We start from the raw sequence: 26,415 nt of genomic DNA on the forward strand, positions 1-26,415 counted from the left end.
CAGAACATTTGTAACAAAATGTATTATTATATACTAGAGCTAACTTAAGTTCAATATTATCTTGTCCACGTTCTGTCATTTCTACATCCTTCATTTCATCTTGCATTATATCTAATTAGAATGCAGTCTGGGCTAAATTATACTTTGAGTGATTAACAATAGGAGGAAGGTTGCAAGAAAATGAAAGCAAAAAGAAATTTCCAAGGGGCTTGTTTAACTTTAGAACCAACTATTTTAGGAGAAGTTCAGATACAGACTTTCTCATGAGACAAGCAATGGCTACTACAGATAACAATTACAGATTTTTTTTTAATCCCTAAAACTGATTATTTCACTTACTTTCTATTGCTCCTTTACCACCTTTTAACCTAGTTAGAAATATCTTTGGCCTAGCTGGGGTCAACCTTCACTACATTCACAATCTACCTATATTCACTTCTGTTTGTTTGTTTTTTTTTTTAATTAAGTGGCACTGGTCTTCCCTCAGTTTCATCTGGATTATATTTTTTAAAATGAATAGAAAAAAGTTCTAATTGTATTTTGAAGTAAAAATTTTAAAAATTGTCCATAATTTATATAAGTATAAAATGTTTTTAAAACTTGAAAAAACAGATTTTCTATTTCTTTTTGGCTATAGATTACCTTCAACTGAAGTGAAAAGATATTTTTCGTTTCCCTATATCCTTCTCTTATCACTGATACTTTCCTATGATCTGATCCTCTGAATTATTTGGTATTCACAAAGCCCAGTGTGTAACTACCTTTTTTCTCCAAAGAGTACTTTTTTTTTGGTAGCCAATTTCATGTAGAAAGCTTAGATTATATTAGATAGTTTATTTTCATATTAAAAACTATTATTAAATTAGTATTTGGATATTTTTTCTTTTTATCAGACCCCAGAGCTGACCTATGGACTGCTGATTCCTATTCCCTGTTAGGTAGCCACTAAGTGCCACAGATTCCTAGAAGGAACTGCCATTTCTGCTGCATGTTATTAATTTTCTTCCTGGAAATGACAGCAATAGCTGACCTAGAGAAGTGGAGTGGTTGTTAACAAAATGCTGATACCAGAGAACAGCATGACTGCCATAAAATGAACTGCTTTGTTAAGCTGTGTGGCACTTTTTGGAGGGGGGCGGAATAAGAGCATTTTAGATTAATGTGTGTCAGGCAATACAATTTGAGAGAGAAATGACTGTTATTTGATAATATTATAATGTGTATGTTGGTATATTCTTAGATTCTTTGCTACAATTACATTGATTTCCTAAGTAAATGAGTTCTTTTCTCTAGGACTCTATCTTACAGGTTTCTAAAAATACTTTATATTCATTTCCTAAAAATACTTTATATTTGGATTGCAATTCAAACAGTGTTAAACAGTTCTAAGACAGTTGTGGAAATGTGAATATTGCCTGGATGTTTGATGATATTGAAGAATTATTTTAGGTTTTGATAATGGTATTTTTTTTTTAAGAAAAGTCTTTTTTAAAGGGTTATTTATTTATTTTGGCTGTGCTGAGTTTTCAATTTTTGCTGTGTGTGGGCTTTCTCTAGTTGTGGTGAACGGGGCTTCTCTAGTTGCAGTGCGAGGGCTTCTCATTGTGGTGGCCTCTCGTTGTGAAGCACGAGCTCTAGGGACACAGGCTTCAATAGTGCGGCTCGCAGGCTCAGTAGTTGTGGTACATGGGCTTAGTTGCCCTGTAGCATGTGGGATCCTCATGGATCAGGGATTGAACCCATGTCCTCTGCATTGGCAAGTGGATTCTTAACCACTGGACCACCAGGGAAGTCCAAGAAAAAGAGTCTTATCTTTAAGAGATACATATTTAAAATTTTACATATTATATGATATTTGGGATTTGCTTCAGAATAATCAGGGTAGAGGGTAGGGATAAGTGGGTAGGAATATGTATGAAACTTGAGTAGCCCAGTATTATTGATAGTTATTGAAGCTGAGAGATGGGTACATTGAGTTTATTATGTTGTTCTGTGTTGAGTGTATGTGTGTATTTGAAATTTTCCATAATAAAAAGTTTTTAAAAATGAGGACAAGTTTTAAAAATTTTTATTTGGGTTCAAGATTGTATAAAAGTGAAGAAATAAAATTTTCCAGATTCACTTAACCCTTTCATAGTTAAATGAAAAGAAAACTACTATAACATTATTCTTGGGAACTTCCCTAATGGGCCAATGGCTAACACTCAATGCTGTAAATTCAGGTGACCTGGGTTCAATTCCCAGTGAAGGAATTAGATCCCACATGCTGCGTTAAGACCTGGCACAGTCAAATAAATAAATATTTTTTTAAAAGACTGCTCTTTTTATGAGAAATGTTATCTGACTTGTTTTTCTTATCAATATTCCTAGGAATATATTCTGTACTTGTGGCTCTGATGGCTGGCAAGGCAGAAGTGAGGTATAACCCTGCTCTCATACAACCCCCAATGATAGCCGAGTTAATCCGAGAGCTTGGATTTGGAGCCATTGTGATAGAAAATGCTGATGAAGGAGATGGTGTTTTGGAACTTGTTGTAAGTAAGAAGGTTTGTGTGGTTAATAGAATTTCCAGGAAAAACTTGGCAAGAAATCAGAAAAGAGATCCAAAAATAATTAAAATGTTGGGAAAGTAAAACATAAAATGAAAATGAAGGAAACTGGAAAGATATTGACAATGGTGACCTTCAAGTGCAGAATGTAAAAGATAATCATCATCTCTATTAAGAACCAATAAACAGGAATTGGGTTTGAATGAATAGATGAAAATTAACTTTTAAAATATAGTATAATTCCTACCTAGTAGCATATAAAAGAATAAATTCTAGATGCATTAAAGACTTAAATTTTATAAATAAAGTCATAAAGCTAGGTATAAGTTATATTGGTTTAAAATGACATTTTTGCCAACCCAGAAAATATTTTATTTGTATAACTTGAATAATTAAAACAAAAAATTTAACCTGGTACCAAAGTTCCAGCTCAGACAAAAATTTGAATGTAAAAAATGGAACCATGAATTACTAGAAGACATATTTAGAGTTTTTTTTTCAATGTTTTATTATAAAAATTTCAGACATTGGAAAAGTCAAAAGAATTGTGCAGTTGAACACTCTCAAACACACTGCATGTATTCTACAATTAATGTTTTACTCTATTTGTTTTATCATACATTAGTCCATCAGTCCATTGTGGAAATAATTTTAAAATCACAAAGAAGTTGCAAAAATAGTACAGAGGATTTCCTTGTAACCACTACCTAGTTTTTCCCAATGTTAACACCTAATTTAACGTTTAAAAAATAATATTAGAGTAGGAAGAGTCTTTTTAAGTGTCATACAAAATACATAAAAGACAAGATTGATAAATTCGGGTACATGAAAATTTCATATTTGGAGAGAAAACCATAACCAAAGTCAAAAGGTAAGTAATGTTAAGAGTAGGCACCCTTGTCTTGTTCCTGATTTTAGAGGAAATGCTTTCAGGTTTTCACCACTGAGGATAATGTTTGCTATGAGTTTGTTGTATATGGCTTTTATTATGTTGAGGTATGTTCCTTCTGTGCCTACTTTCTGGACAGTTTTTATCATAAATGGCTGTTGAATTTTGTCAAAGACTTTCCCTGCATCTATTCAAACAATCATATGGTTTTTATCTTTTAATTTGTTTATATGGTATATCACATTGATTGATTTTCATATATTGAATAATCCTTGCATTCCTGGAATAAAGCCCACCTGATTATGATGTATGGTCTTTTTAATGTTATTGGATTCTATTTGCTAGAATTTTGTTGAGGATTTCTGCATCTATGTTCATCAGTGATATTGGCCTGTAGTTTTCTTTTTTTGTGGCATCTTTGTCTTGTTATGGTATTAAGGTGATGGTGGCCTCATAGAATGACTTTGGGAGTTTGCCTTCCTCTGCAGTTTCCTGGAAGAGTTTGAGTAGGATAGGTGTTAGCTCTTCTGTAAACTTTTGGTAGAATTCACCTGTGAAGCCATCTGGTCGTAGGCTTTTGTTTGTTGGAAGATTTTCATTATAGTTTCAATTTCTGTGCTTGTGATTGGTCTGTTCAAATTTTCCATTTCTTCCTGGTTCAGTTTTGGAAGGTTGTACTTTTCTAAGAATTTGTCCATTCCTTTGAAGTTGTCCATTTTATTGGCATATAGTTGCTCATAGTAGTCTCTCATGATCTTTTGTATTTCTGTGTTGTCTGTTGTAACATCTCCTTTTTCATTTCTAATTTTACTGATTTGAGTCTTCTCCTTTTTTTTCTTGATGAATCTTGCTAATGGTTTATCTATTTTGTTTATCTTCTCAAAAAAACAGCTTTTAGTTTTATTGATCTTTGCTATAGTCTTCTTCATTTCTTTTTCATTTATTTCTGCTCTGATCTTTATGATTTCTTTCCTTCTTCTAACTTTGGTGGGTTTTTGTTCATCTTTTTTAGGTTGCTTTGGATGTTAGGTTAGGTTGTGTATTTGATGTCTGTCTTGTTTCTTGAGGTAGGTTTGTACTGCTATGAACTTCCCTCTTAGCACCACTTGTACTGAATCCCATAGGTTTGGGGTTGTCATGTTTTCATTGTCATTTGTTTCTAGGCATATTTTAATTTCCTTTTTGATTTCTTCAGTGATCTGTTGGTTGTTCAGAAGTGTGTTGTTTAGCCTCCATATGTTTGTGTTTTTTATAGATTTTCCCTGTAGTTGATTTTTAATCTTACAGCATTGTGATCAGAAAAGGTGCTTGAAATGACTTCAGTTTTTTAAAACTTTACCAAGGCTTGGTTTGTGGCCCAGGATGTGATCTATCCTGGAGAGTGTTTCATGTGCACCTGAGAAAAGGTGAAATCCATTGTTTGGGGGTGAAATGCCCTGTCAATATCAATTAGGTCCAACTGGTCCAAGGTATCATTTAAAACTTTTGTTTCCTTATTAATTTTTGGTCTGGATGACCTGTCCATTGGTGTGAGTGGGGTATTAAAGTCCCCCACGATTATTGTGTTACTGTCAGTTTCCCCTTTAACAGTAGTTAGGATTTGCCTTGTGTGTTGAGGTACTCCTATGTTGGGTTCATATGTATTAATAATTTTTATATCCTCTTGGACTGATCCCTTGATCATTATGTAGTGTCCTTAGGGCTTCCCTGATAGCTAAGTTGGTAAAGAATCCACCTGCAATGCAGGAGACCCTGGGTTGATTCTTGGGTCAGGAAGATCCACTGGAGAAGGGACTGGCTACCTGCTCCAGTATTCTTGGGCTTTCCTTGTGGGCTCAACTGGTAAAGAATATACCTGGAATGCAAGAGACCTGGGTTTGATCCCTCGGTTGGGAAGATCCCCTGGAGAAGGGAAAGGCTACCCACTCCAGTATTCTGGCCTAGAGAATTCCGTGAACTGTATGGTCCATGGAGTTGCAAAGAGTCAGACACGACTGAGTGACTTTGTCTTGTTCACTTAACTTCTTTGTCTATTATGATGGTCTTTATTTTAAAGCCTATTTTATCTGATATAACTATTGCTACTCCCACTTTCTTTTGATCTCTGTCTGCGTGAAATAGCTTTTTTCAGCCCCTCACTTTCAGTCTGTATGTGTCCCTAGGTTTGAGGTGAGTCTCTGGTAAACAGTATATATAGGGATGTTGTTTTTGTATACATTTGGCAAGTCTTTGTCTTTTGGTTGGAGCATTTAACCCATTTATGTCAAGGTGATTATTGATAAATATGATCCTGTTAATATTTATTTTATTGTTTTGGATTTGATTTTATAGGCCTTTTCTGTGTTTCCTGTCTAGAGAAAGGCCTTTAGCATTTGTTGAAGAGCTGGATTGGTGCTGCTGAATTCTCTTAGCTTTTGCTTGTCTATAGAGCTTTTGGTTTCTCCTTCGAATCTGAGTGAGATTCTTGCTGGGTAGAGTAGTCTTGATTGTAGGTTTTTTTCCTTTCATCACTTTAAGTATATCCTGCCACTCCTTTCTGGCCTGCAGAGTTTCTGTTGAAAGATTGGCTGTTAGCCTTATGGCTTGTTGTTTGTTGTTATTTGTCATTGTGATGGTTTTTTTTTAGTGATTTCTGAGCTGATTATATAAAGTCAGTGTTCTTTGTTCTGTGTGTCCACTGAAGTCTCTGTTTGGTTAGCTCAGTAGTCAGCTAACAATTCCACAGTGATTTCCTTAAATATATGGAACCAATAAGTATCCCAGCCCTTAGGAATAAAATCACCGTATGATGCAGCAATCCCATTCCTAGGCATATACCCCGAGGAAACCAAAATTGGAAAACCACTTGTACCCCAGTGTTTGTTGCAGCACTGTTTACAATAACTAGAACATGGAAGCAACCTAGATGTCCATTGACAGATGAATGGATAAAGAACTTATGGCACATATACACAATGGAATATTATTCAGCCATAAAAAGTAATGTATTTGAGTCAGTTCTAATGAGGTGAATGAACCTAGAGCCTATTATACAGAGTGAAATAAGTCAGAAAGATAAATAGCATGTACTAATGCATCGCTGAACTGGAAGAAACACAAGCTGGAATCAAGATTGCCGGGAGAAATATCAATAACCACAGATATGGAGATGACACCACCCTTATGGCGGAAAGTGAAGAGGAACTAAAAAGCCTCTTGATGAAAGTGAAAGAGGAGAGTGAAGAAGTTGGCTTAAAGCTCAACATTCAGAAAACGAAGATCATGGCATCCGGTCCCATCACTCCATGGGAAATAGATGGGGAAACAGTGGAAACAGTGTCAGACTTTATTTTTTGGGCTCCAAAATCACTGCAGATGGTGACTACAGCCATGAAATTAAAAGACGCTTACTCCTTTGAAGAAAAGTTATGACCAACCTAGATAGCATATTCAAAAGTAAAGACATTACTTTGCCGACTAAGGTCCGTCTAGTCAAGGCTATGATTTTTCCAGTGGTCATGTATGGATGTGAGAGTTGGACTGTGAAGAAGGCTGAGCACCGAAGAATTGATGCTTTTGAACTGGTGTTGGAGAAGACTCTTTTTTTTTTTTGGAGAAGACTCTTGAGAGTCCCTTGGACTTCAAGGAGATCCAACCAGTCCATTCTGAAGGAGATCAACCCTGGGATTTCTTTGGAAGGAATGATGCTAAAGCTAAAGCTCCAGTACTTTGGCCACCTCATGCGAAGAGTTGACTCATTGGAAAAGACTCTGATGCTGGGAGGGATTGGGGGCAGGAGGAGAAGGGGACAACCGAGAATGAGATGGCTGGATGGCATCACTGACTCGATGGACGTGAGTCTGAGTGAACTCTGGGAGTTGGTGATGGACAGGGAGGCCTGGCGTACTGCGATTCATGGGGTCGCAAAGAGTCAGACACAACTGGGTGACTGAACTGAACTGAGCTGAACTGAATGCATACATATGGAATCTAGAAAGATGGTACCAAAGAATTTATTTCAGGGCAGCAATGGAGAAACAGACACACAGAACAGACTTACGGACATGGGGAGAGGGGAGGAGAGAGGGTGAGACATATGGAGAGAGTAACATGGAAACTTACATTCAGTTCAGTTCAGTTCAGTCACTCAGTTGTGTCCGACTCTTTGCGACCCCATGAATCACAACACGCCAGGCCTGCCTGTTCATTACCATCTCCCGGAGTTGATTCAGACTCAAGTCCATCGAGTCAGTGATGCCATCCAGCTGTCTCATCCTCAGTCGTCCCCTTCTCCTCCTGCCCCCAATCCCTCCCAGCATCAGAGTCTTTTCCAATGAGTCAGCTCTTCGCATGAGGTGGCCAAAGTACTGGAGTTTCAGCTTCAGCATCATTCCTTCCAAAGAAATCCCAGGGTTGATCTCCTTCAGAATGGACTGGTTGGATCTCCTTGCAGTGCAAGGGACCCTCACGAGTCTTCTCCAACACCACAGTTCAAACGCATCAATTCTTCGGCGCTCAGCCTTCTTCACAGTCCAACTCTCACATCCATACATGACCACTGGAAAAACCATAGCCTTGACTAGATGGACCTTAGGCGGCAAAGTAATGTCCCTGCTTTTGGATGTGCTATCTAGGTTGGTCATAACTTTTCTTCCAAGGAGTAAGTGTCTTTTAATTTCTTGGCTGCAATCACTATCTGCAGTGATTTTGGAGCCCAAAAATATAGTCTGACACTGTTTCCACTGTTTCCCCCTCTATTTCCCATGAAGTGATGGGACCAGATGCCATGATCTTCGTTTTCTGAATGTTGAACTTTAAGCCAACTTGTTCACTCTCCACTTTCATCAAGAGGCTTTTTAGCTCCTCTTCACTTTCTGCCATAAGGGTGGTGTCATCTGCATATCTGAGGTTATTGATATTTCTCCCGGCAATCTTGATTCCAGCTTGTGGTTCTTCCAGTCCAGCATTTCTCATGATGTACTCTGCATAGAAGTTAAATAAGTCGGGTAACAATATACAACCTTGACATACTCTTTTTCCTATTTGGAACCAGTCTGTTATTCCATGTCCAGTTCTAACTGTTGCTTCCTGACATGCATACAGATTTCTCAAGAGGCAGGTTAGGTGGTCTGTTATTCCCATTTCTTTCAGAATTTTCCACAGTTTATTGTGATTCACACAGTCAAAGGCTTTGGCATAGTCAATAAAGCAAAAATAGATGTTTTTCTGGAACTCTCTTGCTTTTTCAATGATCCAACTAATGTTGGCAATTTGATCTCTGGTTCCTCTGTCTTTTCTAAAACCAGCTGGAACATCAGGGAGTTCACGGTTCACGTATTGCTGAAGCCCGGCTTGGAGAATTTTGAGCATTACTTTACTAGCATGTGAGATGAGTGCAATTGTGCAGTAGTTTGAGCATTCTTTGGCATTGTCTTTCTTTGGGATTGGAATGAAATCTGACCTTTTCCAGTCCTGTGGCCACTGCTGAGTTTTCCAAATTTTCTGACATATTGAGTGCAGCACTTTCACAGCATCATCTTTCAGGATTTGAAACAGCTCAACTGGAATTCCATCACCTCCACTAGCTTTGTTCACAGTGATGCTTTCTAAGGCCCACTTGACTTCACATTCTAGGATGTCTGGCTCTAGATGAGTGATCACATCATCATGATTATCTGGGTCATGAAGATCTTTTTTGTACAGTTCTTCCATGTATTCTTGCCAGCTCTTCTTAATATCTTCTGTTTCTGTTAGGTCCAGACCATTTCTGTCCTTTATTGAGCCCATCTTTGCATGAAATGTTCCCTTGGTATCTCTCATTTTCTTGAAGAGATCTCTAGTCTTTCCCATTCTGTTCTTTTCCTCTATTTCTTTGCATTGATCGCTGAAGAAGGCTTTCTTATCTCTCCTTGCTATTCTTTGGAACTCTGCATTCAGATGCTTATATCTTTCCTTTTCTCCTTTGCTTTTGCCTCTCTTCTTTTCACAGCTATTTGTAAGGCCTCCCAGACAGCCATTTTGCTTTTTTGCATTTCTTTTCCATGGGGATGGTTTTCATCCCTGTCTCCTGTACAGTGTCACAAACCTCATTCCATAGTTCATCAGGCACTCTATCTATCAGATCTAGTCCCTTAAATCTATTTCTCACTTCCATTGTATAATCGTAAGGGATTTGATTGAGGTCATACCTGAAAGGTCTAGCGGTTTTCCCTGCTTTCTTCAATATAAGTCTGAATTTGGTAATACAGAGTTCATGATCTGAGCCACAGTCAGCTCCTGGTCTTGTTTTTGTTGACTGTACAGTATGTAAAATAGATAGCCAATGGGAATTTGCTGTATGTCTCAGGGGACTCAAACCGGGTCTCTATCAACCTAGAGGGGTGGGATGGGGAGGGAGATGGGATGGAGGTTCAAGAGGGATTAGACATATAGTTATATATGTATACCTATGGCTGATTCATGTTGAGGTTTGACAGAAATCAACAAAATTCTGTAAAGCAATTACCTTCAATTAAAAAATAAATAATTTGTTTAAAAAAGAAAGGAAAGGGTCCAAGTCTTTGCTAAAGAGCTCTTTGTAAATGTTGAGGCATGCCTTGAACACTCAGCCAAGCAGTTGTCAGTTTTGCCTTAAACTTCAATTCCTGCTTCTACAGAGCCTAAAGCTCAGCCTGAGGTGAGAACTTAGGGCTCTCTCAGTTCTTTTCTGAAGATACACACAGCCCTGAACATGTGCATAGCCATATGCATGTGCATGGTCTTCTAGATTCCTAGGAATGTGCTGGAACTCTTATGGACATCTTCCTTCCCAGCTTTTTCCCTTTTAGGGTCTTTTGTTAGTCTGTTGTTTTCCCCAGCTGTTATCCATTGGCTCAGGCAACCATAAGGTTAAATAATTTCCCCTTATTGTTTTGACAAATTCTCCTGGGGAAAAGGCTTTTTGTATGCACTGAGATTGTCGAGGATAGACAGACAGCTTTGCAAGTGGAATATTTCAGAGAACCATCAGACAGGTCAAATAATGGCAGTTCTATGGGAATGAGACTTTGAAGACATGCCAATCCTTTTTTTCCCTCTCTGGTGGCTCAACTGATGCTGTTTTTCACCAGGATTGTGGCCTGTTGGTCTTCATAGCTACCACCGAGCTGGAGAGAGGGGATGGGAATACAGCAAATTGTAATGCCACATAGCTTACTATTTTACTGGAATTTATCTGATTGTCTTGAATAAATGCTTCCTGCATTGCTGTAAGCTTTTAATTTCCACTTCTTTTTTAATCAGTTTTTTAAAATTGAGGTGTAGTTGAGTTACAATATTATATTAGTTTCAGGTATACAGAATAGTGGTTCAGAATTCTTACAGATTATATTCTGTTTAACATTATTGTAAAATACTGGTTCTATATCCTGTGGTGTACAATATATCCTTATAGCTTATTTTGTACATAGTAGTTTGTTCCTTTTAATCCCTACCCCTATATTGTCCCTCTTCCCTACTTTCTCCCCGTTGATAACCACTAATTTGTTCTCTATGATCCTGTTCCTGTTCATTATATTCATTTGTTTTATTTTTTAGATTCCACATATACATGATAAGATAGAGTACTCATCTTTCTCTGTATGACTTATTTTGCTAAGCATGATATCCTCCAACTCCATTCATGCTGTTGCAAATGGCAAATTTTCATTCTTTTTGTGGTTGAGTAGTATTCCCCTGTGTGTGTGTGTGTATATATATATACACATATACATACATACAACATCTTCTTCATCCATTTGTCTGTTGATGGAACTTAGGTTGCTTCGATATCTTGGCTATTGTAAATAATGCTGGTATGAACATTGAGATACTTGTATCTTTGTGAACTAGTGTTTTTGCTTTCTTTGGATTTGCACCCAAAAGTGGAATTGCTGGATCATATGGTAGTTGTGTTTTTAGTTTTTGAGGACGATCCATCCTGTTTTCCATAGTGGCTGCAGCCATTTTCATTCCCACCAACTTTCTAACTTTTCTGAAATAGTTGGTACTGACAACTTTTACAGATTTTCTCATTTCTTTTAGGGAGGGGAGAATTTTCAGAAATCCTTCCTCTGCTATTGATGATGTTCTTTTAGTGGATATTCTTGAATAAATACTTTGTAAGTTGTTATATAATCCTTTTGGTTACTTCTCATAATATTTCAGTGGTTGGGTTTTGAAACTTTTGTCCAGTGATTAAACTTTGCAGTTTAATCATTGCCGTTTGGGGCAAGGATTTGCTGAACTCCTTGCACAGTCATTCCAGAAGTCCTGCCCTTCCACTGTAGAATTTATAACTTTACTCAAGACATAGGACAAAATACATTTTTGGAGAAAGGTAGAACACGTTTGTCATTTACTAACCTTCACTAGAAGTAATACTAAAAGATATATATGAACATACATACATATATATGTATATACAGACCTACATACATACATATGCTTTAGCAGGGTGGTCCACTGGAGAAGGAAATGGCAAACCACTTCAGCATTGTTGCCTTGAGAACCCCATTAACAGTATGAAAAGGCAAAATGATAGGAAATAGAAAGATGAATTTCCCAGGCCAGTGGGTGCCCAGTATTCTTCTGGAGAACAGTGGAGAAATAACTCCAGAAAGAATGAAGAGACAGAGCCAAAGCAAAAATAACACCCTGTTGTGATTGTGACTGGTGATGGAAGTAAATTCCAAATTGTAAAGAACAATACTGCATAGGAACCTGAAATGTAAGGTCCATGAATCGAGGTAAATTGGAAGTGGTCAAACAGGAGATGGCAAGAGTGAACATCAACATTTTGGGAATCAGCGAGCTAAAATGGACTGAGATGGGTTAATATAACTCAGATGGCCATTATATCTACTATTGTGGGTAAGAATCCCTTAGAAGAAATGGAGTAGCCCTCATAGTCAACAAAAGAGTCTGAAATGCAGTGAAAGAAAAGAAAGTGAAGTCGCTCAGTCGTGTCCAACTTTTTGTGACCCCATGTACTGTAACCTGCCAGGCTCCTCTGTCCCTGGGATTCTGCAGGCAAGAATACTGGAGTGGGTTGCCATTTCCTTCTCCAGGGGATCTTCCTGACCCAGGGATTAAATCCGAGTCTCCTGCATCACAGGCAGATACTTTACCCTCTGTGCCACCAGGGAAATGCAGTACTTGGATGCAATCTCAAAAATGATAGAATGAACTCTGTTCATTTCTAAGGCAAACCATTCAATATCACAGTAATCCAAGTCTATGCCCCAACCACTAATGCTGAAGAAGCTGAAGTTGAACAGTTCTGTGATGAGCTACAAGACTTTGTAGAACTAACACCAAAAACAGATGTCTCCTTTTCATTATAGGGGACTGGAATGCAAAGTAGGAAGTCAAGAGATACCTTGGAGTAGCAGGCAAATTTGGCTTTTGAGTACAAAATGCAGCAGGGCAAAGGCTAATAGAATTTTGCCAAGAAAACACACTGGTCATAGCAAGCACCATCTTCCAACAACACAAGAGAAGACTCTGCACATGGGCATCACCAGATGGTCAATACCAAAATCAGATTGATTATATTCTTTGCAGCCGAAGATGGAGAAGCTCTATTCAGTCACCGAAAACAAGACTGGGAGCAGACTGTGGCTCAAATCATGATCTCCTTATTGCCAAATTCAGATTTAAATTGAAGAAAGTAGGGAAAACCACTAGACCATTCAGGTATGACCTAAATCAAATCCCTTACAGTGGAAGTGACAAACAGATTCAAGGAATTAGATCTGATAGATAGAGTGCCTGAAGAACTATGGATGGAGGTTTGTAACATTGTAGAGGAGACAGGGATCAAGACCATCTCCAGGAAAAAGAAATGCAAAAAGGAAAAATGGCTGCCTGAGGAGGCCTTACAAATAGCTGTGAAAAGAAGAGAAGTGAAAGGCAAAGGAGAAAAGAAAAGATATATCCATTTGAATGCAGAGTTCCAAAGAAGAGAAGGAAGAGAGAAGAAAGCCTTCCTCAGTAATGAATGCAAAGAAATAGAGGAAACCAATAGAACTGGAAAGACTAGAGATCTCTTCAAGAAAATCAGAGATACCAAGGGAACATTTCATGCAAAGTAGGGCACAATAAAGGATAGAAATGGTATAGACCTAACAGAAGCAGAAGATATTAAGAAGAGGTGGCGAGAATACACAGAAGAACTATACAAAAAAGATCTTCACGACCCAGATATTCACGATGGTGTGATCACTCACCTAGAGCCAGACATCCTGGAATGTGACGTCAAGTAGGCCTTAGAAAGCATCACTATGAACAAAGCTAGTAGAGGTGATGGAATTCCAGTTGAACTATTTCAAATCCTGAAATACGACGCTGTGCAAGTGCTGCACTCACTATGCCAGCAAATTTGGAAAACTCAGCAGTGGCCACAGGACTGGAAAAGGTCAGTTTTCATTCCAATCCCAGAGAAAGGCAATGCCAAAGAATGCTCAAGCTGCTGCACAATTGTACTCATCTCACATGTTAGCAAAGTAATGCTCAAAATTCTCAGTATGTGAGATAGTATGTGAACCCTGAACTTCCAGATGTTCAAGCTGGATTTAGAATACACAGAGCAACCAGAGATCAAATTGCCAACATTAGTTGGATCATTGAAAAACCAAGAGAATTACAGAAAAACATCTGCTTCATTGACTACACTAGAGCCTTTGACTTTGTGGATCACAACAAACTGTGGAAAATTCTTAAAGAAATGGGAGTACCAGACCACCTGACCTGCCTCTTGAGAAATCTGTATGCGGGTCAGGAAGCAACAGTTAGAACTGGACATGGAACAACAGACTGGTTCCAAATAAGAAAAGGAGTACGTCAAGGCTGTATATTGTCACCCTGCTTATTTAACTTATATGCAGAGTACATCATGAGAAATGCTGGGCTGGATGAAGCATAAGCTGGAATCAAGATTGCTGGGGGAAATATCAGTAACCTCAGATATGCAGATCATACCACCCTTATGGCAGAAAGCGAAGAAGAACTAAAGAGCTTCTTGATGAAAGTGAAAGAGTGGAGTGAAAAAGTTGATTTAAAACTCAACATTCAGAAAACTAAGGTCATGACATCTGATCCCATCACTTCAGGACAAATAGATGGGGAAACAATGAAAATAGTGAGAGACATTATTTTGGGGGGCTCCAAAATCACTGCAGATAGTGACTGCACCCATAAAATTAAAAGACACTTGCTCCTTGGAAGAAAAGCTATGACCAACCTAGACAGCATATTAAAAAGTAGAGACATTTGCCAACAAAGGTCTGTCTAGTCAAAGCTATGGTTTTTCCAATAGTCATGTGTGGATGTGAGAGTTGGACTATAGAGAAAGCTGAGCACCAAAGAAGTGATACTTTTGAACCGTGGTGTTGTTAAAGACTCTTGAGAGTCCCTTGGATTGCAGGGAGATCCAACCAGTCCATCCAGAGGAAATCAGTTCTGAATATTCATTGAAAGGAGTGATGCTGAAGCTGAAACTCCAATTCTTTGGCTACTTGATGGGAAGAACTGACTCATTTGAAGATACCCTGATGCTGGGAAAGATTGAAGGCCGGAGGAGAAGGGGATGATAGAGGATGAGATGGTTGGATGGCATCACCAACTCGATGGACATGAGTTTGAATAAGCTCCCAGAAATGGTGATGGACAGGGAAGCCTGGCGTGCTGCAGTCCATGGGGTCTCAAAGAGTTGGTTATGAATGAGTCACTGAATTGAGCTGAACTGAGCAGGGTGAGAAAAATTTAGAGGCACTGAATACAAGAAACAGTGATAATTGTCAAATCCTCTATCAGTGAGTGTAACAGGAAGAGGGAGACTTTTAATGAGATCCTCTTCTGTTTAACCTGTTGCTAGCTAAGTCATTTCAGCTATGTCTGACTCTCTGTGACCATATGGACTGTAGCCCACCCGGTTCCTCTGTCCATGGGATTCTCCAGGCAAGAATACTGGAGTGAGGTGCCATTTCCTTTTTCAGGGGATCTTCTCAGCCCAGGGATGAAACCTGCATCTTTTTGTCTTCTGCATTGGCAGCCAGGTTCTTTTACCACTAGCGCCACCTGGGGAGCCCTTAACTTTTGTAGCTGGGACCATATCTTTGTTCAATGTGATATAAAAACAGTGTTCTAATGGTCGTATCTAAAGCATATTAATAGTGCAGATAAGATTTTTTTTGTTAATACCGTGTTATAGGATTTCTTTCAGTTTAAAGTAATAACACGTTTAATGGAGAGAAATAAGTGCATTTCTGAATAACAAAGCCTTTGTCTTTAACAGGTGAGAGGAATGACATGTGCCTCCTGTGTCCATAAAATAGAGTCTACCCTCACAAAACACAGAGGGATCTTCTACTGCTCTGTGGCCCTGGCAACCAACAAAGCACATATTAAATATGATCCAGAAATTATTGGTCCAAGAGATATTATTCATACAATTGAAGTAAGTTCAACACTTTACATTTCTATGTTCTTACCTATCCAGTCAGCACTCCCTCAGATCACTTCTGGTTTATATCAGAAAGAAATGATGAAAAAAATCTGATTCCTTTGCTTATAGGTAATAATTGTCTCAAAATTTAATAAGCATGTGTTACCATTTTATTTTTTATTTTTTGGACTTTGTCAGGAGGAATTAGCTAAAGGCACATTGATAGTATTAATCAGGATGGGACTTGAAGTAGAACCTCAGGTCATTTAAAATGTTTAGAAAATATAAGTAAAGGATAATTTCTTTTGAGTAAAATTCATATTAATCATTACAAAAGTGAAACATCCTGCTAGATGCTATATTGTTTGTTAGGTCAAAGCTTTAACTAATACCTTAGTTAAAGTAAGAAATATAAAAGACCAAACGTTTTTCATTGTGACAAATTCATCCTGTATTCTTCAGTAACTTGTAAATGGTAGTACATGTGAAGTATAGCATGTATTGTTTCAATGTGGTGTAGCATTGTTGTTCTAATGACCTAAAAAGCATATTAATCATTTAGATAAGATCCTGTTAATGTAGACAGTAGTACCATTAACACATTTGTGAAACTAGCATTTTCGAGTATTTTCTATGTGCCAGTTACGCAAATTGCAAAGCTTCAGCTCTTGATTTAATTCTCACAACAGTACTGTCGTCTTCATTTTGTAGGTGAGGAAACTCAGGTTATGAGATGTTAAGTTACTTCCCCAAAGTCACATAAGCTAGTAAGTGTCATGCCAGGGATTTGAGCCTAATCTTCCTGACTCCAGTGTTCATGCTTGCTCTTTTCTCTGTGCTACACTGTCAAAAAATATAAGAAGGCAGCATTTTCCCTAGCAGCTGAAAATATAGTGTATTTTACTGTCTATGTTCATATGAAACTTATGTAGATATAATTTTCTTTCAATACTTTATTTTATTGAGGAAAAGTTTCATTCTTGTTATTTATTCCTGCTAGAACAAGAGTAAAGACTATATATGCAAAGCCTTGAATAATATGTTTAGCATGGTGCTAACTTTTATGGCCTATCATTCAGTTTTCTGTGCTCTCGGGGATGTATGGATGGATAGATAGATGTCAAAACTAAAAGTAAAAAATAAACTCATTAAATGGCAACCCACTCCAGTATTCTTGCCTGGAAAAGTCCACGAACAGAGAAGCCTGGTAGGCTACAGTCAGTGAAGTCACAAAGACTCGGTCACGACTGAGCAACTTCACTTTCACTTTCTACAGTATACATCAGTACTAGTAGATGCTTGTCCAAGTGTAAGATTTATGATTTTACTGCTGAGTTCTGTCGTTATTAGATCATCATACAGTTTGTCAACTTGACCAAGCCATAGATTTCTGCTTTTTTTTCCAAAATTACTTATTAGAGGCTTTAGTTTACTTCTTGATAGAAGAACCTCTACTGAGGACAACTACACTTGAATTAAATCAATAATTTGGAAATAGTAGGATAGATATTAACTAGAATTGAGGAAACATTTATTTCTTTGATGAAAGGCTAGAAACAAAGATGATTAAGAAATGGAGAAGGAAATGGCAACTCACTCCAGTACTCTGGCCTGGAGAATTCCATGGACAGAGGAGCCTGGTGGCCATAGTCTGAGGCGTCAAAACAGTCAGACACAGCTGAGCATGCAAGAGAAGGAAGCACATCTTCATCTTTATATTTCCCATAGTGATTTGTACTTGAATTATTCTTAATGACAATACCACAGCTTAAAATTTCTGTACATAATATTTATACATTCAGAGAAATAATTGTTTTCTCATGAATTTCCTTAGAGCTTGGGTTTTGAAGCTTCTTTGGTCAAGAAGGACCGATCAGCAAGCCACCTAGACCATAAACGAGAAATAAGACAGTAAGTGCTTTTGGAGTGTCAATAAAAATCAGATTTTGATTTATGTTACAAATTTAACATACTGTTAGCATGTCAGTTATTTTTTCAATAGCATCCTTACACTGGGTGGGAATTGGTCACAAGTTATATTTTGCTATGGTACACAGAATCTTTAACCATTAGATGTTTACTCAAATGATCTTTCTTTTCTATATTAGATGGCGACGGGCCTTTCTTGTGAGCCTGTTTTTCTGCATACCTGTAATGGGACTGATGATATATATGATGGTTGTGGACCACCATCTTGCAAGTCTTCACCATAATCAGAACATGAGCCAAGAAGAAATGATCAGTATTCATTCTTCTATGTTCCTGGAGCGCCAGATCTTGCCAGGATTGTCCATTATGAATTTGCTATCTTTTTTATTGTGTGTTCCTGTACAGGCAAGTGAAATGTTAGCAAGTATATTTGTTAATAATGAAAACTAGTCAAAACTAGTAGGTGAGGCTGTTTTCAATTGTATGACAAATACTGGTCAGAAGTATGATCATTTTATGCTGGATGCTTTACAAAAATAATTTTAAACTGAGGATTAAAGTATATAATGAATTTCATTTTAATCCCTAAAGGATATTATTTAATGACAGAGCAAATAATAAGAGTTCAATTCGTATTTAGATATGAATTTGGCATTCATATCTGCCACTGTGTACAACTTCATATTTACAGTTATTATAATAATAAAATACATTATTTTATTTCTTTATATTTTCATTAAAATTATTTTATATGATTTATTTTAGCATGTTTATTATTTATTTATTCTATTAAATAATCATAACAGTGATATTATTTTTATTATTTCTCCATGGCACTTAAGTTCATTATTCTTTGTATGTTTTCAACTCTTCTTTTCAGATAAATATTTCCTGTGGAACACTTCTAATAGATTTATTCCTTTTTCTGATCCTCATAAAAAACAATAATGATTTTTAAAACATCCTAGTATGTTTCTCTTAACTAATGAAAAATAAGCTTTTCAGTTATGCATTCTAATGAAAACAGTGGACAGATCCAGTAGCTTGTGATGTACCATTCAGGTTGAATTTTGAAAAGAAGGCGAGTTTTATATTTAAAAAATCATCGTCTAAGAATGTAATTCTTTCCCTAGTTCTTGTTTTTGCTAGCTTCAAAAGAAAAATCCAAGAATCATTTGACTTTCTTTATATTATGGAATATTCATTAAATCATTGAGGATGACTGCCAAGGGCTTTACAGCGCTTTGAATCCCTACACACATGTATCTGCTAAACTACAAACACTTTTGTTTCAGCTTTAAAAAAGCCCTAGGGGAATTTCTCCATGGCCTGGGTTCTGTCCCTGATGGGGGTACTAAGCCACGTTGTGTGGCTAAAAAAAAATTCTCCTTAGTTGTTTATGGATTAGATAAAAGCCGAAGGAAGTTAACATTGATACTTTATCTTAAGTTATTGAGGTATAAATGTGAATGTCAGCTTTTTTTAAAAAAGCACTGATCACTGTTTCTGTATTACAGTTTTTTGGAGGCTGGCACTTCTATATTCAGGCCTACAAAGCACTGAAGCATAAAACTGCAAATATGGATGTATTGATTGTGCTGGCAACAACCATTGCATTTGCTTACTCTTTGGTTATTCTTCTGGTTGCAATGTATGAGAGAGCCAAAGTGAACCCTGTTACTTTCTTTGACACACCTCCTATGCTATTTGTGTTTATTGCACTAGGCCGATGGCTGGAACATGTAGCAAAGGTAAAGTAAAAAAGGGTGACATTTGTTAAAAATCTTGGGTAGATAAATGACTATAATATTTTCTAGACCAATTATTGGAAATATACATTGATTTATGTTGTTAACCATGTACTAAAAGAAATATTCTTATTTTAGCACTATTTTAGGTTAAGTATTCCTTTGGAGGGCTTCCTGGTGGGTCAGTGGTAAAGAATCTGCCTGCCAATAGTTTGATCCCTGGGTCAGGAAGATCCCCTGCAGTAAGGCACAGCAACCTTCTCCAGTATTCTTGCCTGGGAAATCCCATGGACAGAAGTGCCTGATGGGCTATAGTCCAAAGGGTTGAAAGAGTTGGACATGACTGAGCAAACTAAACAATAGCACAACACAAGCACATTTTACTTACATCACATTATTAATGGAAAAATTGATGTGACCACAAGATTTTAAGTAACAATGGAAAAAAATTCACCCACAGTCCCATGCTATAATGGAAATAACTTTCCAATCCTATTCCATATTCATTTATATTTTACAGAGTGGTATATATATGGTATATATACCACTTTGTACCCTTAACATTTTAAAGTTTTTCCCCTATTTTTGCAGTCTAGATAATTATTCAGTATTTCTAAATAATACTCTCTCAAGTCATTGTGCTATAATTTACTAAACCATTCTGCTTTTGTTCTAAGTTAGATTGTTTCCAGTGTTTAATTTTAGATAATCCTGCGTTAAACATATTCATGTTTAATAGTTATTTCTGTTGAATTAATATCTTAGGATAAATTACAAAAGATATGATTAAAGGACATAAATATTCTGTCACTCATGCTATTAATCTTAACAATTTTTGCCATCAAGAGTATGTAAGTAGTTTTACTACAACTTCATCAGCACCGATTCCTATCTAAATTTTTTGCCAAGTTACTAGGTATTAAATGGTATCATAGAGTTGTTCTAGTTTTCATTTCTTTTATTAGTATCAGTAATAAACATTATTCTACACATCAGGTATTATATTTCTTCTTAAATGAATTGCTTATTTATGTCCTTTGCCTTTGTACCTATTGGGTTCTGATGTTTTTCTTATTATACATTATTTTTTATGAATTATACCTAATAATATATTTTATATCTTGTGTACTTTTTATTTTCAAAGTCAGACATCTGATATGAACTAATTAACATTCCTAAAGTGGTATCTTAGGTAAATGTTAAAGATTATGTCTTTATTTTACATAAGACTTTTTCTTCCTTGGCATTGTTTACATGTGTGTTTTAATTTATAGGGCAAAACATCAGAGGCTCTTGCCAAACTAATTTCACTACAAGCTACAGAAGCAACTATTGTAACTCTTGACTCTGATAATATCCTCTTGAGGTATTTATCTTCATTATTCCTCTTCTTCTTTACCTTTTAGGAAAGATACTGAATATACACAGAAGTAGAGAGAAGGGTGGGGCTTCACTGGTGGCTCAGTGGTAAAGAATCCACCTGCAATTAAGGAGACATGGGTTCTATCCCTGGGTTGGGAAGGTCTGCTGGAGTAGGAAATGGCAACCCACTCCACTATTCTTGCCTGGAAAATTCCATGGATAGAGGAGCCTGGTGGGCTACAGTCCATGGGGTCGCAGAGTTGAACGTGACTTGGTGACTGAGCATACATCAGAGAGAAGGGTATAATAAACCCATATAATCTTTCTCCAAGATTTAACAATTATTCACATTTTGCCACACTTTACTTCATCTGTATGATCTTTCTTTTGTTGTAGTAGAATTTTAAAGTAAATCCCAGTCATACGGTTTCACTGCCAATATTCCTATTGTATCTTTAAAAAAGACATATTCTTATATAATTATAATACCATATTGCATCTAAGAAAATGAACAATAATTCTTTAATATGGTCTAATACACAGTCCTTATTAACATTTCTCTTGTTGTCTCCAAAATGTTTTGAGTTTCTTTGTTTAAAATGGAATTCAAAGTCCATGTATTATTGCATTTGACTAACATGTATTTTTTTAAATTTTTAATTGAGTTATAGTTGATGTATGATATTGTGTGTTACAATGATTTAGTATAGTGATTCACAATTTAAAAGGTTATATACCCCATTTGTAGTTATTATAAAATACTGGCTATATTCTCCATATTGAACAATATATACTTGTAGGTTTTTTTGTACCTAATGGTTGGTACCTCTTAATCCCTTACCAGTGTTCCTCTTCACCCTTCCCTCTCCCCACTGATAACCCCTAGTTTGTGCTCTGTATCTGTGAATCTGATTCTTTTTTATTATATTCACTAGTTTGTTGTATTTTTTAGATTCTACATATATAATAAGTGATATCATACAGCATAAGAACTTGTGGTGCACTGGTAAAGATCACAGGGAGTTGGGCACAACTGAGTGAATAAGTACATCACAGCCAGTACAGGAGATGTGAGTTTGATCCTTAAGTCAGGAGGATCCCCTGGAGAAGAAAATGGCTACCTACTCCAGTATTCTTATCTAGAGAATCCCATGCACAGAGGAGCCTGGCAAACTACACGCCATGGGGTCACAAATAATCAAACACAACTGAACACATACACACACGCACACACATCATACAGTTTGTCTTTCTCCTGACATGTTTGTTTTAATCTGGAACAACTCCTCTCTCCAGTTCTCCCTCCCTCATTTCTTGCTGCTCCTCCCTCTCTCCATACATTTAACTTGGTAAAGAAACATCTGTCAGTTGTCCCTGAAAATATGCCACAGTCCATTTGTCTCTGTTTCCTTCTGGAATCATTTCACTTGTTCTGTAACTCCTATATTACCTGTAAACTGAAAGAGCTAAAGACTTGATTATATTTCATTCTTTCATATTTCTCATTTCTGTCCATATAAAATTGTGTAAATAAGTGGTTTTGTTAAATAAAACCTATTACTTTGTTTCTAAAGCTTTCATGTATTTGTTCAGTGACTATTCAACAAATATTTAGAGTGCTACTTTGTGCCAGGTACTAAGCTATTCCCCAACAATGAAAAGGAATGACTGACATTGTAGTTCCTAACTCAAGTGTTGGTTCTAACTTCCATTGGTAGCAGTTAATGGAGCTATAAGCGTGATGTGAACTATAAAACTTGCATGGAAAGATCACAGGGAGAAGCAGATTTTCATAGTAACTTTTATTTTAACTCATATGTAGTGAAGAGCAAGTGGATGTGGAACTTGTACAGCGTGGAGACATTATTAAAGTGGTTCCAGGAGGCAAATTTCCAGTGGATGGGCGTGTTATTGAAGGACATTCTATGGTAGATGAGTCCCTCATCACAGGTATGATCTTTCAGAGTATCATGACATGAAGGTGAAGTGAATCCAAAGTATTAATTAAAAATTGCGTGAAAGGTGAAAAGCTCTTTATAGAAACTGTGGACTGAATAAATAATAAGCATAGAGGATATGAGTTCTTTTTAAGACCGTTTTAAATCAATTTCTGCAGATTTACTTTGTGATTTTACTTATGCTACTGAAGGCTCTTTTTCACTGAGGATTGTTAATTACTAGGGTGTATAACCAGAAGAAGTTGTCATATCCTGCTGTAGAGCCCAATACACTTTGACAAATTTTCCTGAGTTCCTGCCCTAAAGACCCATCTAGTCTTAGCTGGGATAGGACTCCATGTTTTCAACATCAGGGTCAGCTCTAAAAAGAATAGACCTGGAGTAGTTTTAGAGATCTTAGATAACTAAGGCCAATCTAAAGTAGAACCAAACTAACACCTTTCCTACCTCAATCCTTATCATAGTACCAGAAGAGGCTCAGCTTATGAATTGTGTGTGAAAATAATGTAGGATTCTTCATTTCTCAGTAGGGGTGCTATCACTTATTGGATGGGACAGTTCTTAGTTCTCTCTGACTATCCTGTACATTATGGTACATTTAGTATCCCTGATCCTGACCCACTAAGTTGGGGTAGCAATACCCTGTGCCCCATCCATAGTTACTACAGATAAGAACTCTCTTACATTTATAAATGCTCCTTGGGAACAGGTTGAGAACCAATGATCTAAGACTAGTGTGGAGTTCCAAAAGTACCTACCAAAAGAGTTAGCACATTAGATTTTTCCAGTTTAACATATATATATCCCTGGGGTTTGGCCCAGAACTGGCATAAGGAAAAAGTCAGGCAATTTGCACCTAGGTGTTTGTCCAGATTCTGTTGCATGAAGGAAGAATCTCCTTTCTAGATGATTTTTTGATAATTAACAAATAATGGTGTATTTCAAGATAGTATTTACTTATGCTCCCTAAATCTATCTTTTTTCCTTCCATAGGAGAGGCAATGCCTGTGGCAAAGAAATCTGGAAGCACAGTGATTGCTGGTTCCATTAACCAGAATGGGTCACTCCTTATCCGTGCAACCCATGTTGGAGCAGACACAACCCTTTCTCAAATTGTCAAACTTGTAGAGGAAGCACAAACATCAAAGGTAACTTAATTCTCTAGAAACAGAAAGTATTTTCATTAAAGCCCACTCAGTATAAATCTTGGTCTGGTTTGATAGGTTCCTTTGTTTAATTCCAGTTGTATTAATATGGAGTTTATTAAAATATTTCTGCTCAATAGTACATATACTCTGTATTCATTATCAAAACAAGAGACTTTCACATACATATCATTATTATTATTTTTTTAATTGTAGGCTCCTATCCAGCAGTTTGCAGACAAACTCAGTGGCTACTTTGTTCCTTTTATTGTTATTATTTCCATTGCTACCCTTTTGGTTTGGATTATAATTGGATTTCTGAATTTTGAAATCGTGGAAACCTACTTTCCCGTGAGTGACTTATAAACATCTCTTTATCATATATAAAACAGTTTGTGAATCTTTTGCATAAGTAATTAATTTGAAAATAACTTTAATAATTACTGGTATCTTTAACAGACTGGAGTGAAAAGCTGATAAGAATAACATTTGCATTTCTTTGCATTTCCAAAAGATTTCCTTTTGGAAAGATTTTTTTCATTATAACTTGTTATTTTCCCAAAGCAAGTACAGGCATACCTTGTTTTAGTGCATTTTGCTTTATTGCGCTTTGCAGATATTGTGTTTTTTACAAACTGAAGGTTTGTGTCAACCCTGTGTCAAGTCTATTGATGGCATTTTTACAACAGCATTACTTTTTAAATAAGGTATATACATATTTCCTTGGCCTTTTCGGGGCTTCCCTGGTAGTTCAGTTGGTAAAGAAACTGCCTGCAGTGCAGGAGACCCGGGTTCAATCCCTGGGTCAGGAAGAGCCCTTGGAGAAGGAAATGGCAACCCGCTCCAGTATTCTTGCCTGGAAAATCCTATAGACACAGGAGCCTGGTGGGCTTCAGTCTATGGGGTCGCAAGAGTCGGATACAACTTAGTGACTAAACCAACACCAAACATTTCTTTAGAGATAATGATATTTCATACTTAATAGACTACAGTATAGTGTACAGTATGGGCTTCCCGGATGGCTCAGTTGGTAAAGAATTTGCCTGAAATGCAGGAGACCTGGGTTTGATCCCTGGGTAAGGAAGATCCCCTGGAGAAGGGAATGGCAACCCACTACAGTATTCTTGCCTGGAGAATCCCATGGACAGAAGAGCCTGGTGAGCTACTGTCATGGGGTCGCGGAATCAGACGTGACTGAGAGGCTAACACACACAGTGTATAGTATAGTATAAACATAACTTTTACCTTCTTTGGGAATTCAAAAATTCATGTGACTCACTTTATTTTGGTGGTCTGAAACTGAACCCACAGTATCTCTGAGGTATGCCTATAATGAGGTTATTGATATCATTATCAGTAACCTCAGACAGGCAGATGACACCACCCTTATGGCAGAAAGCGAAGAAGAACTAAAGAGCCTTTTAATGAAAGTGAAAGACGAGAGTGGAAAAAGCTGGCTTAAAACTCAACATTCAAAAAGTGAAGATCATGGCGTCTGGTCCGATCACTTCATGGCAAATAGATGGGGAAACAGTGGAAACAGTGACAGACTGTCTTTTCTTGGGCTCCAGAATCACTGCAGATGGTGATTGCACCTAAGAAATTAAGACACTTGCACCTTGGAAGAAAAGCTATGACCAACCTAGGCAGCATATTACAAAGCAGAGACATTACTTTGCCGACAAAGGTCCATCTAATCAAACTGTGGTTTTTCCAGTAGTCATGTATGGATGTGAGAGTTGGACCATAAAGAAAGCTGAGCGCTGAAGCACTGGTGCTTTTGAACTGTAGTGTTGGTGAAGATTCTTGAGAGTCTCTTGGACTGCTAGGAGATCCAACCAGTCCATCCTAAAGGAAATCAGTCCTGAATATTCATTGGAAAGACTGATGCTGAAGCTGAAGCTCCAATACTTTGGCCGCCTGATGTGAAGAACCGACTCATTAGAAAAGACCCAGTTGCTGGAAAAGATTGAAGGCGGGAGGAGAAGGGGACAACAGAGGATGAGATGGTTGGATGGCATCACCGACTCAATGGACATGAGATTGAGCAAGCTCCGGGAGATGATGATGGACAGGGAAGCCTGGCGTGCTGCAGTCCATGGGGTTGTAAAGTGTCGGACACAACTGAGTGACTGAACTCAATCGATGCCTATACTGACCTTTCACATTTTATACACAGTCTCAATCCTAGCATGATTTTGCTTTCACCAAGGACTATGGATATATTGAGAAAAACCTTGAAATCTCAGCTCTGTCACAATCAGTGTGATCTGAGGTCAATTTAATTTCTCTTTGAGCTTCAGTTTTCTCAAGTGAGATTTTAATAGTACTCATCCAACATAACTTGCAGTTGTCATAAAAGTTAAATGATATATTAGAAACTCTTTGTAATT

At 37.2% G+C, this 26,415-nt stretch overlaps 1 protein-coding gene across 1 annotated transcript in view; it reads left to right on the top strand.

The window, feature by feature from the left end:
• ATP7A (ATPase copper transporting alpha) overlaps positions 1-26,415 on the top strand; it is a 158,368-nt gene that overhangs the window by 106,582 nt on the left and 25,371 nt on the right. The window contains exons 6-14 of the mRNA XM_004022208.6: positions 2,371-2,534; positions 15,731-15,892; positions 17,715-17,791; positions 17,989-18,214; positions 19,327-19,560; positions 20,832-20,923; positions 22,742-22,869; positions 23,871-24,025; positions 24,239-24,373. Coding sequence (XP_004022257.1) covers positions 2,371-2,534; positions 15,731-15,892; positions 17,715-17,791; positions 17,989-18,214; positions 19,327-19,560; positions 20,832-20,923; positions 22,742-22,869; positions 23,871-24,025; positions 24,239-24,373 — 1,373 coding nt within the window. The remainder of the gene's footprint in view (positions 1-2,370; positions 2,535-15,730; positions 15,893-17,714; positions 17,792-17,988; positions 18,215-19,326; positions 19,561-20,831; positions 20,924-22,741; positions 22,870-23,870; positions 24,026-24,238; positions 24,374-26,415) is intronic.

Source organism: Ovis aries, chromosome X, assembly GCF_016772045.2.
Source record: "Ovis aries strain OAR_USU_Benz2616 breed Rambouillet chromosome X, ARS-UI_Ramb_v3.0, whole genome shotgun sequence".
Taxonomy (NCBI): domain Eukaryota; kingdom Metazoa; phylum Chordata; class Mammalia; order Artiodactyla; family Bovidae; genus Ovis; species Ovis aries.